The sequence below is a fragment of the Poecilia reticulata genome, chromosome 6 (assembly GCF_904066995.2).
Source record: "Poecilia reticulata chromosome 6, P_reticulata-male-v2, whole genome shotgun sequence".
Classification (NCBI taxonomy): domain Eukaryota; kingdom Metazoa; phylum Chordata; class Actinopteri; order Cyprinodontiformes; family Poeciliidae; genus Poecilia; species Poecilia reticulata.
Window position 1 is genome coordinate 11,493,384 of NC_088835.1, and position 12,407 is coordinate 11,505,790.

Sequence of the window (12,407 nt, forward strand, 5' to 3'; positions counted from 1 at the left end):
TCGGGCCAATCCACACAGCTGTAGTTCAGCTCCATCCAATGGCAGCGCAGGTTGTTCCCACGAAGAGGTGGGAGAGGCCGACTTGGTGCAGCTGTGAGAGGATTGATCATCCACATCTCCTGAATTAATTCGTTCGTGTTGGTGACTGAACCGCGGGGTTCGGTGTGGTCCAGCAGAACCGGATGGGGGGAAACGGTCCGAGCCGCTTCCCTGCGGAGGATGAAGGAGGAGGCGGGGTAACTTTTGTGAAGGGCATACGGGTGAGTGGAAAGCTCCGTGGAAACCAGTGCAACTCTCCGCACGCTGTTGCTGAAATTACGCGTCTGGGGGGATCGAGCGTCAGGGCTGAGGTTTTACTTGGAGTGGTGTCGTTTAAAAAAATTTAAAAAAAAGACAGAAACTGAGCTCCCCGAGTTTGTCGTCACTGTGTTTTCCTGCAGCTCCTGTGATAAATTTAGACGGAGCGCAGCTTGTTGTCACTCGCATTCAGCGCAGAAATAAGACGCACGACGCGTTTCTTTTATAACTGCGCTGTTTTTTTTGTTGTTTTTTTTTATGCGTTTTTCTCCCATAACATTTTGTCACCTTGTGCTGGTATTTCAGGGCATGTCTTCACCAGCTTTGGAAATTTACAGACTGATATTTTTGCCCATCAGTTATATAAGAGCATTATCTGCTTTGCATAGGGGCGCTGTGCTAGAACGAGTGCCAAAAGCATGGCGCAAAAATAATTTCTAGTCAGCATTTTCTGTATTTAACAACTATTTTGGTGTGTGTGTGTGTGTGTGTGTGTGTGTGTGTGTGTGTGTGTGTGTGTGTGTGTGTGTGTGTGTGATCTATGACTGAGGCAGGAAGGACAAAGTTGTACCACCTTCTGTGCAGTAGATTTCTGTTTTATTAATTTTTTTTACAGAATCTCAATTACAAAAGTCTGTATTTTAACTAGGCCATTCTAAAACCATCCCTCTGTATATTTAGGTTTCTTTGAATAAACATCTACATCACAATAAATAATAGGAGTAGGCAATAAATCAATATATTGCTGATAGACGCTAGATCAATCACCCAACCCTAATAAACATTAGCTCCTAGCAGATATTGATCCCATTAATAAAGTACGTGTGTGTGTTTTTTTTTTTTTTTTTTCATCAGCTGTCGGACAGAGTCATCAACCGGATGAAAAATTCGACACAGACCACTTCTCACTTCTCAGCTGATCCACCAACTCGGGCTGCCGCTCCGGTTCCAGCCTCATCTGGCGAACCCTCGTTGCCTCTCCAGGCTCCTCCCTCACCTCAGCTCATACCCGCTCCTCCTATTCCTCCCACATCTCCGTCAGTGGAAGCTGCTGCTCCTCCTGTCAAACTCATCCCTAATCCTCCTCCGGTGAAGTTCCACTCCCTCCCTCCTCCATCTCTGGAGCCAGAAGCTCCACCTGTCCCGTCTTCAAGGACTGAAAACCCCAAAGTGCCTCAATCTCTAACTGAACCACCTGAACCCAAAGAGCCGGACACACAGACTACGCCTCAAACAGAACAAGTGAAGGAACCGACACCTTCTGAACCAGCTGCTGCTGAGCCTCTCGTCTCTGCTGCCACACCAGTTCAGCCAGTACTCTCACCCTCCCAACCTGGAGCTCCTCCAGAGTCGTCTTCAGATGAAGCCTCGCCGTCATGTCGGCATGAAGAACTTCCCGTGGTACTCGCTCCGCCACATCTGGAAGCGCCGCCTCCTACAGAGCCACCAGCAACCACATTTCTACCCCCTGCTGTGGAAGACGAAGAGCCTTCCTTACTACCACCGTCTGCAGAAGGTTGAGATTTTATTTCTTTGTAAACAAAAGTCTTGACATGCATGTGGCTCATTAAAGTGCTGCTTGAAGGGATATAATTAATCACTATGCTAATGTTTGCAGCTTTAAGGTCTTCCTGAGATACGGTTGTGAAAACATTCAGGTGCTTCAGAAGAAATTCTCACATGTTTATTCCTATGTTTTATGTGTTTTTTTTATTTTTTATTTTAGGTTAATATAAAAAGCTCCAGTTAACGATCGATTGATTTACTAAGTTAGCGGGCGATTATTTCAGTAATTGATTCATCTCAATCAATCCAATGAATCATTTTAGTTTCTTCCTTACCTCCCCTGAAAGTTTCTTACTGATACACTTCTGTAAAGTAAGAACCAACCAAAGGTGCTGCAGTTTCATTTTAGCGCATGAGGAGACTTCTCTTAGCATCTTGCAGTCTGTTTTCAAAATGAAGCCACCTGGACGATCGGGCCAGACATGTTGGCAGTCGTTTTGAACGTCCTGCACTGGACTCCTTATCAGACGGTGGAAAGGCTGATTTCTGATTAAACTTCTTTATATTTGCTTACCAGACTCGTAAGATTCTGCATCTTCTCTCTGAAGGCGTCGGACAGCTGCTCCTGTTTCACTTTGACCTCCAACTAAATCCCTGAAATTGACTGGCTTACCCTGGCAGGGCTGCGAGGAGGCCTGTTCAATAATCGAACGTAGTATCTGAAAATTAAAGTTTTCAGATTTTTATGGTGTTTTCCCAGTTAAAAAATATGCTGTTGTGCGCAAAATAAGTATATCAAGTGATATTTTATTGCAAAAAAAAAAAAAAACAACAACAAACATTGTATGGTCTGGAATGCAATACTTCCACAAACCAAATTTGTACAATGATTTTGTTGGCACAATTTTTGTTCAATTTCAACACCAGTAAGAATTTTCTTTTATATTATTTTCTTGCAAAAAATAAAAAATGTTTTCGTTTTACCCATTTCCCCTGAAGTGATGGAGGAGGAGCTGAGAGAGAAAATCAGAGCAGAGATGGAGGAAAGTCTGGAGGAGGAGATCAGCCAGAAGAGACGGGAGCTGCAGCAACAGTAAGGACACTCTTCCTGTCACAATTTCATGTTTGTCTTTAGATGAAACATAATGGAGCTTTTATTAAATGAAGTCATTGTCTTGATTTTATAATACACAAGTAAATGACAGTATTACCTCTCGGTTGGTTAATTCCACTTCTGAAATTGTTTTAACGATCACTTTAAAGCTAACAATTTCAGTTCGAAAAAGATTTGACCAATGTTTTAAAAAGACCAAGAACCAAAGTAGAGAAATAAAATAGTCGCAGAGTAAATATAGAAACAAGCATGATTACTCATAAACTGCAAATCAGCCTAAAAGTGAGCAAATTAAGGACAATGTTCTCTTTTTTTTTTTTTTTTTTTGAAGATACAGAGTTTAGAAGTAAAGATATTAAAGCCCTCATGTTTTAGTTCAAGATACCAGGAATTGTTCCTTCTTCAGTTATTCCCCCCCCCCAGTGGGCTAAAATGCCTGTGGTTTGTGTTTGCGAAGGCTGGAGGAGATCCAGGTTCTGTGGCGAGCCGAGGCGACGGTGGCGGCTCGGGCCGAGGCGGAGGAGCAGGTGAAAAAGACTCAGGAGGCGTCGAAGGCGATGCGCATGGAGAAGCTGACGGAGTCCGTGGAGAGAGAGAAGACGATGGCAGAGCACGAGAAGCTCATGGCGCAGCTTTATGTGAGCAGAGGAATACAGTCTGGACATTTTTTTTGAATGCAACAGGATCTCTCTCTTTTAACACAAACGTCCATCTGCTTACCGTGTTTCTTGTTTTGTCCTGGTGTCTCAGTGGATGGAGCTGAAGGTAAGGCAGGAGCAACTCGATGTCTGCATGTCTCACTTCTGCATGTTTGTTCTGGTCACGCCTCAAAGCTTACGGTGTTATTCAGCGCTGTGGTTTCTATACTAAACCAAGAGACTTTTTTTTTGTACTAATAAGCATATGGATGATGGTTAAACACACGGCACCTTGCAAAAATACTCACACCGATTGGAATTGTCTCTATTTTGGCGCTTTACTACGGCAAGCTTAAATGTATTTTGTTGAAGTTTTGTGTGAATAAACATAGTTTGGAAATTTCTTTTGGCTTTTAAATTCAGCTCCCCCTCTTCTAATGCCTATAAATTAAATTAAGAGTAATACAAATGCAATCCATCAATTAAAAAAACAAACAATTACTTCTTTCTAACACAGATTTTGTGCTACTTTGAGTTGGTTTGTCTCATAAAATCCCAACAAAGTACTTTGGACTTAACTAATGTTCAGGTTGCATGAAATGGCATGACAGATAACGTTTTTTTTTTTTTTTTCTGAAATCATTATGCTGATACTGACATTGAACTCATGCAGGCTCGTCAGCTGGAGGAGAGAGAGAAAGAGATGAAGAAGCGCAATGAACTCTACAAGGAGCATGTCTCCAAACTTGAAGCAAAGGTAAGCTGAAACATAAGAAGTTCGTCACCCGTTCAGGATGGTTGAGGGAGATGCTGCGCAATAATTTTAAAGCAAAACTACGTGTAAAGTACATGCAGAAATACCTAATGAATGTATTTCTGCATTTATTTTATTCAATCAGTGTTTAGAGTCTGGTGCAGTTATAAAAAATTTTTAAAAAGCAGTTGGAAAACTTTTAGCTTGTTGCTTTGGTATTTCCCTCCAGAGACTATATAACATTTTTGTGAAACATTTAATTTAGGGATAATGTTGGTATTTAGCTTTGACCAAACTGTTTTTTTTTTTTTTTGCTCCTAAATTTAACACAAGCACATTCAACAATAAAATGAAAATGCATACAAGTCTCAACACACCCTCTTTTTTTTTTTTTTTTTTTTTTTTTTAAGCTTTAATATTTGCACACACATAATTTCTTTTCATTTTTTCATTTTTATTTTGGGACCGACGTTTGCAGAATAACGCCTTTTTCAGTTGGGATTTAGCAGTAAGAGACGAACGTCCGAATCCGTCTGATTTTTAGTCGTCGTTGGCCGCTAAGAGGCAGCATCACTCAATTTTCCACTGAACCAGTGGAGGCGACTCATTTATTCACTCCATCATTTGCATTATTTTTGCTATACGTGTGTCTGTTTTCCTCACAGTGCGCAAAGTTTTACAAAGTTTCAGCGGAAAATTTTCAGAAAGGCAAAGAGGAGACTCTCAAGCGTTTTGCGTAAGTTTTTACTCTATTTTTCTTTCTTAGAAATGACATCAAAATCAGTAACATGCAAAACTAAACGGGAACCTTTGTTACTGCTATTAATCCTGATGACACAAGTGACTGAAAGTACAAAAAAAGGCCTGCTTTTTTTAAAAAAATTTTTTTATACCAGGATCACAGTTAATGGCACTAATGTATCAAACACATGTACAGTGGAAAAATTGGAGAATACAGTCATTTTCACACTCAGTTTGGGAAGTATTTTGGTGTGGTTTCTAGTGGAAATATCTTAGATCAACTGAAATAAGACAAAACTAACTCACAAGCAACTCTTTAGTCAGGTATAGGCGCTTGTTTTAAGTCAGTAACTCCTTAATAATGATGAAAAGGTACTTGGTCCTCTGACAGATTATTTCACTTAAAACTTTGGAAGAAGATCTTGTATAAGTTAAATAATTGCTAGTGAAACGATTATTTTTATTTACTTAAGAGAATCTCCTATGTCTTGCTAAAAAAGTAACTTGGAAGTTAGTTTTGTCTTGTTTCTAGTGTACTAAGATATTTGCACTGGTAACTCGACTAAAAATACTGTGCAAGAATTTTAAAGTGCATCTTGGTTCTTGGATCTTTTTTGGCAACTGTATATTGATGTGGGATTGTTGGGGCAGCAAAGGAAATAAAACTGTTGGACAATTATTATCATTATTAATGTTATTATTATTAGTCCATACAAGTACAAAATTATGCCCAGCAATGTAAGATTTCAAGGAATATGTTTATTCTGAGTAACATTTGGGTCTTTTTTTATTGATTTACTTGCTAAAACATTATTTCAAAAACTTTTAACTATAACAGGAAACATTTTTAGAGACCCATCGCTGAGCTCTGGATTTCCTTCTGGATTTTGTATTCTACTGTCTGAATCTGTACTGTGTGTGAGATTAATTACATACTTTTTGCACAAAAGCTTTAAAAAAAAAACCTGCCAACGTCTTTGATACAAATTTATTGTGCATAACAGGCGAGGGTTTCCACGATCCAGATATTTACGGTTTTCTTTTGGTATTCCAAAGCATGGGTAACACGCATTTGGAAATGGGTCACTATAGCAACGGGTTATTACTGCTGAGACTGGTTTTATCAGCTGGAGGAATGTCTCAGGAAGTGTGTGTGTGTGTCATCATTGTATTTCTGCACAAACCCAGGTCTAATTTGCATTTCAGCAGTTTGATGAACTGATTAGTCTAAATTGGCTCTCGGAGACATCCAGCACTTTAATTAATATTTGCACATAGATTACAGAAATTAACTTCAGTGTTCCTTTGTGCTCTTTCCCTTTCAGACGTTTTAACATCCAGCCCCTGTGCGAAGACCTTCAGGATCAGATCCTGAAATGCTACAAGGAAAACCCAGGAAGAACTCTGACCTGCTCGGGTATTGCATCGGCCTACATGCAGTGTGTGGACAACGCCAAGAAAGTAAGAATTAAAATGTAAACTATGCTGAACCTTAGAGCTCCCTTTAATTTCTCACCTTCTAACTTTTCTTCTTTTTCTGCAGGATAAACTAACCACTGGAGGTTAAAGGGGAAACAAGAACATTTGCTGCTGCACCAAGATGAAAATAAACTCGAATCGAGACACTGAGAAGCGAAAACATTCAAATTCAGCCGCTTTAAATGTCGACATATTTTTCCACAAAACTGTCCGTGGTGTAGCAACCCAGTGTCTTTTGTCACACGCACAAACCAGTTTACCTTTAAAGAATGACACTCGATATTAGCCACTGTAAAACCAACCGTGCCACGCCAGTAGCAAACAGGATTTATAAGTGCAAACAAGATAAAGATGTGCATCACCGGTTAGTTTAATCGTTATGTACGAGTGCCTTGAATTCAAGAAAGCGGATGCAAAGTATTAAAAAATAAAAGCTATGCAAGGAGATCAGTGTTTATGCTGGACAAAACCGACAACCAAATGCATCGGTGAAGCTTGAATGGAGTTCAATGTCTAAGGGAAATCAGGCCAAATAAAGCACCACCAAACAAAAACAACCGACCCGCTGGATGCTTTATTCTGTTTTTATAAACCAACAACCCGGCTGATGGAAACCTGTGCTGCTGTGACAGGTTTTCATGCCATCTACAGTGTTTACATTCTTTATCTGCTCGTTCTTTTTCCAACACATGCATGACGCTCTTGGTAATAGTCAAAAGCAAAGTATTTGCTGGCTGTAAAAACCAGATTCTCCTGATATACACCTGAGTTTAGCTTTAGCAGGAAACCATCCTTCTCTCAGGACAAAGCACCACATCAGTCTAAATTATACCTTCCTCACTGAATGCGTCGCATGTTGGCAGATGTGTGTATTTTTTTAATTGGGGGGCGGGAGGGGTTTGGTTGAGGAATACTTTTGTGATGTGCAAACAATCCAGAGATTCAAAGGGTGTAAAAAATGTATGAAATTCACAATCACCGTGACTCAGCTCTTCACACGTCCAGCAAGATTTGACAATTGAGATTCCTGTTAAGTTTTTAGGGTGTTTTGTCTGTGCATTTGCAATAAAAAAAAAAAAAAATATATATATATATATATATATATATAAATTCCCTTCTCACCCTCTGCGGGTGGTCTCTCTGTGAGGGTTCTGCGCAGTACCTAGAACTGTACACTATGAAGCTACTAACCATGCATGGAGGGTTCCACCCCAAATCCAGCACCCTGAGACTGTACACGAGCCGTAAGGAAGGAGGCAGAGGACTAGTGAGTGTGAGAGCCACTGTCCAGGATGAAACATCCAAGATCCATAAATACATCAAGGACAAAGCCTCAACAGACGATGTGCTCAGCGAATGTCTCAGGCAATGGGGAACAGAAAACAAGGTGCTGGAAGTACCATCATGGGAGGACAAGCCCCTACATGGGATGTACCACCGACAAATAACTGAAGTGGCTGATGTCAGGAAAACCTACCAATGGCTGGAGAAAGCCGGACTCAAGGACAGCACAGAGGCTCTCATCCTGGCCGCCCAGGAACAGGCCCTAAACACCAGAGCAATAGAGGCTCAGATCTACCACACCAGACAAGACCCAAGGTGTAGGTTGTGCAAGGAGGCCCCTGAGACAGTCCAGCACATAATAGCAGGGTGCAAGATGCTGGCAGGGAAATCGTACATGGAACGACATAACCAAGTGGCAGGCATAGTGTACAGGAACATCTGTGCAGAATATGGACTGGAAGCCCCAAGATCAAAGTGGGGAACACCCCCAAAAGTGGTGGAGAATGACCGAGCTAAGATCCTGTGGGACTTCCAGATCCAGACAGACAAGATGGTAATGGCGAACCAACCGGACATTGTGGTGGTGGATAAAGAACAGAGGAAAGCCGTTGTGGTGGATGTAGCAATACCAAGTGACTACAACATCAGGAAAAAGGAGCATGAGAAATTGGAGAAATACCAGGGCCTCAGGGAGGAACTGGAAAAGACCTGGAAGGTGAAGACCACAGTGGTGCCTGTGGTCATCGGGGCCCTCGGGGCAGTCACCCCCAAACTGGAGCAGTGGCTACAACAGATCCCAGGAACAACATCAGACATCTCAGTCCAGAAATGTGCAGTTCTAGGCACAGCCAAGATACTGCGCAGAACCCTCAAGCTCCCAGGCCTCTGGTAGAGGACCCGAGCTCAGAGGATGAAACAGACCACCCGCGGAGGGTGAGAAGGGAATTTTTTTTAAATTCCCTTCTCACCCTCTGCGGGTGGTCTCTCCGTGAGGGTTCTGCGCAGTACCTAGAACTGTACACTATGCCCGTCACTTGGTTATGTCGATCTATGTAATCTTTCCCTGCCAGCATCTTGCACCCTGCTATTATGTGCTGGACTGTCTCAGGGGCCTCCTTGCACAATCTACACCTTGGGTTTTGTCTGGTGTGGAGTTAATTGTTGCTACCAGAGGACATGGAACAGAAACCATCTGAAGGATTATTAATATCCGTTATTAATATCCCAAGCTGCATTCAGGTTCTGTCTCTTCATGGCTGTGTTTCTGCGAGGACTGTCTCATTCTAACTATCAAATATGACACAGGAGAAACATCGACAAGATTTCAGACACATTAGCAAGCAGCTTTCATTGAAGAGTGACAAAAAATGCTGTTACAGCCTATTACAGTGCTGAGGATGTATTACACTTTTCTCCTCAGAGTATTAGTGATGCTCCATAATAATTTATTGTATTCAATTGTAGATTTTTAAGGCAGAATTGGATCTTGGAAAAGCTTGAATAGTGCAACAAAAAAAAAACCATACAAATGTAAAGGTTACTGCCCAGAGATGGATTGAGGCCCCTAACCTCACTTGCCAAACAGAACATCCCTCGCTGCTGGTGGTACCGCATGGAGTGAACTTCCTGTTGCGTTTCTGGGCTAAATCTGTCTCTGCACCAGGAGCCAAGGCCTAATCACCAGCTCTCCTTCAAATCTGGGCGAGGTACTTTGTTTGTGTGGCTGTCAAGATAAAGATGCATAAATTGCTTTTAGTCAGACTTATTTTTTACAGGTTAATAACAGAGCTGAAGCTTGGACAGAGCTGAGGTCCATCTTTTTTTCCCCCAAATTTAAACATTAGTGATCTACCAAAAAGTCAAGTGGGAACCAAACATAATCAGGTTTTTTGGATAAATTCACTAAACTGTGCTAGGGTGTTTATTTATATTTGCCTGTTTTACCTTTTTAACTGCTTTACATCTGCACCACAATGCAGATGAACCAAATGCATTCATAGACGGACTCAGAGACGCCAAACCATTTTGTCTGAGCAAGTGCAAAGTGATTGCATCTCCAAGTCTTAATAGTCATGTTTGCTTGTATTTAGTGCACTCTGTTGAAAATATGGTGCAGATACGAAGCAGACAGGATGTGAAAAACATGCAAAAATGGAGCGAAATGCATTGCTTCCTGGAACTGTGTTGGGAGTGGGGGGACAATTTTAGTGTAAAAATGGATGATGGCGCCGGACTTGAAGTGTCGGACGTGTTTTCGACGCACGAAACATGTTTGTTGAGAACGCACCTTTAGAAGCACTGGACTGAGAAGTAGTTTATATGATGAGCTCAGCAGTTTCATCTGACTGTTAGCTACTTGCTGCTGCCGCTAGTCTGGAGGAACTCGGTGTGGGAGGGGAGAGATGGTATAAAGCAAAATTGACTTTTAGGAGCTTTACATCATGCCATAATGTTATTCCCTCATCAAAAACATACCAGGAGTGTTGCTTTGACAACCCTCACCATCCTCTTCCTCGAGTCAGAGTGTCTTCAGTTAGAGGTTTCTTCAAATTCACTGTAATACAGACTGCTACAAGAGATCTTTCCTGCCGACAGCCATCACGAGCTACAACTCTGAAGAATTTTAATACATGATTTACAGCACTTCATTTCTCATTGACATTAATACATTATTTTTGAATTGAATTTGATTATGCATTTATACATATATATACATTTACAAAAGAATATAGTTTTTATTTCTTTTATATATTTATATTTTAAATGTCAAGCAAAGTGGAACTGAGGTCAAATTCCTCAAAAACTTGAATAAAGCAGATTCTGATTCCATTCTTGTATCCAAAACACTTTTCGAATTTGAGTCTTTTAAACTGCACTTGGCACTGGTTGCCTTGGAAAACAAAACCACCAGTCAGACTGATCTTATCAAAATCATATCAAACCACTACGTCACTAATCGGTGACGCTCTGTGTCAAGTGGCAAAAGTTCAGATTTTCCAACTCCTCATATGAAAACAAATAAACTTTGAAGAACATCTGTAACTGCTGAACGGTAAGTTTGTTTTCTGTAGTAGTTTTGGAGTAGAAAATATCTGGGAGTAGTTTTGTGTTTGATGTTTTCATGCTGAAATATATGAATAGTCACGTAGCTGTACAATAACAGTTAAAACCAAAGTTGATTAAAAATTAAATGACTAATCACATTGAAGAGCGTACAGGGCCTGTAATCAATTTCACTTTATCATTTGTTTTTGAATTTTCTTTTTTGACCAATTCTTCTTTTTGACCATTTGAGATGAAATGGGTTCACTTTTCAAAAGAAAACAAGTCTATTTATATACTTTCTGGCAACATATTGTTCTTCCTCTCTCTGATTTTGTTGCTTTGTTGTGCTTCGACCAGAGCTGGATCAAAAATGGAAGACATTAAAGCGGATGTCAAGAGCCACGAGAGCGGCTCAGTGACGAATTTGCCAGAGGTGAGTCCTTTTGATTCGTTTGGACATGAGTTCACACTTATAACGTAAACTGGTCGTTCAAGTTGGTTGAGAGAAAATACACACTTCTACAGACATCAAATCAGTGGAGAGCCAAAGCAGTTGTCTCTGTAGTTTCAAAATGTACATGTCCTTTAGGAGCACTTTACATACATCTCTGCATATTGATCTCTAGGTTGTTGTTTTTTTTTTTACTTATTTAAACACCATTTGTTAAATTGTTACATTTTCATCTCTTGCTTCTGTCTGAAGGAAATGTCCAACTTACTATGATTTTAGTTTTTCCTGCTGATTATGTCCTTTCACAAAGCTAGCCTCTGGCCTTTTTTTCCTCTCCTGGTTACGTTGTACAGTGGCGGATAAAATATTGGAAGTTTCTAGGTTTTATTTACTGAAATCAACAGAATGTCACCGTTGTTGTTTGAATTGACCAGATAATTCAGAGGTGTTGTGAGTTTCACAAGCTAGCTGGTTCCTGACGAGGGTCGCTATAGGCACTGTTTGTGTCTCACCCGAGCAGAGTTTAATAACCTGTGAACCTGCATCGATGCTTGCCTCTCCTGGCAGGACATCGACTACAGGCCACTACATCACTGATCGGTGACGCTCTGTGTCAAGTGGGAAAAGTTCAAATTTTCCAACTCCAACGCTCATCCAACACTCAAAATGCTTCAATCATGCAGTGTTAGACGAGCTCAACTTTCAGCAACAAGACATTTCAAAGTGTTTTGGACCATAAAAACACAAAAAAATGCTGTCGTCAGAGAGAACACTGTGAGCAATTGAAACAAAACAGTTTGTCTTGTGGCAGTATTACACGTCTTTTATAATGTTTCAATAGCATCTCTAAACAGGTGGGTTTTAAGTCTAGTTATAAAGGAATTCAGGGGTTCTTATTAGCGATATAAGTACATTACAGCTGTTGTTAGTTGGTTATAATTGATGGGAAACCCAGGTTTCACATAAGTGAACTTATGTTTGGTTCTATGTGTGTCATGTTTCTATGTTTCTATTACCCAGAAACATAGAACCAAACATTATGTAAGAAAGATGTGCTTATAATGCTTCCTTATTTCCCTTAATACTGTCATAATCAAT

At 40.6% G+C, this 12,407-nt stretch overlaps 1 protein-coding gene across 2 annotated transcripts; it reads left to right on the forward strand.

Annotated features, from left to right (window-relative positions):
* The first annotated feature begins 11 nt into the window (after positions 1-11).
* Positions 12-7,086, forward strand: chchd3b (coiled-coil-helix-coiled-coil-helix domain containing 3b). Of its 2 annotated transcripts, XM_008410973.3 has the most exons (9): positions 14-260; positions 1,153-1,813; positions 2,803-2,896; positions 3,375-3,555; positions 3,668-3,682; positions 4,229-4,312; positions 4,975-5,045; positions 6,376-6,511; positions 6,594-7,086. In XM_008410973.3, the coding sequence occupies exons 1-9, from the start codon at positions 183-185 to the stop codon at positions 6,615-6,617; spliced, it is 1,344 nt and encodes a 447-aa protein (XP_008409195.2). In that variant the 5' UTR covers positions 14-182; the 3' UTR covers positions 6,618-7,086. The 2 variants fall into 2 exon arrangements, with proteins under 2 accessions (XP_081464022.1, XP_008409195.2); XM_081607896.1 differs by lacking the exon at positions 3,668-3,682 and having other exon boundaries at positions 12-260.
* Positions 7,087-12,407: the final 5,321 nt, after the last annotated feature.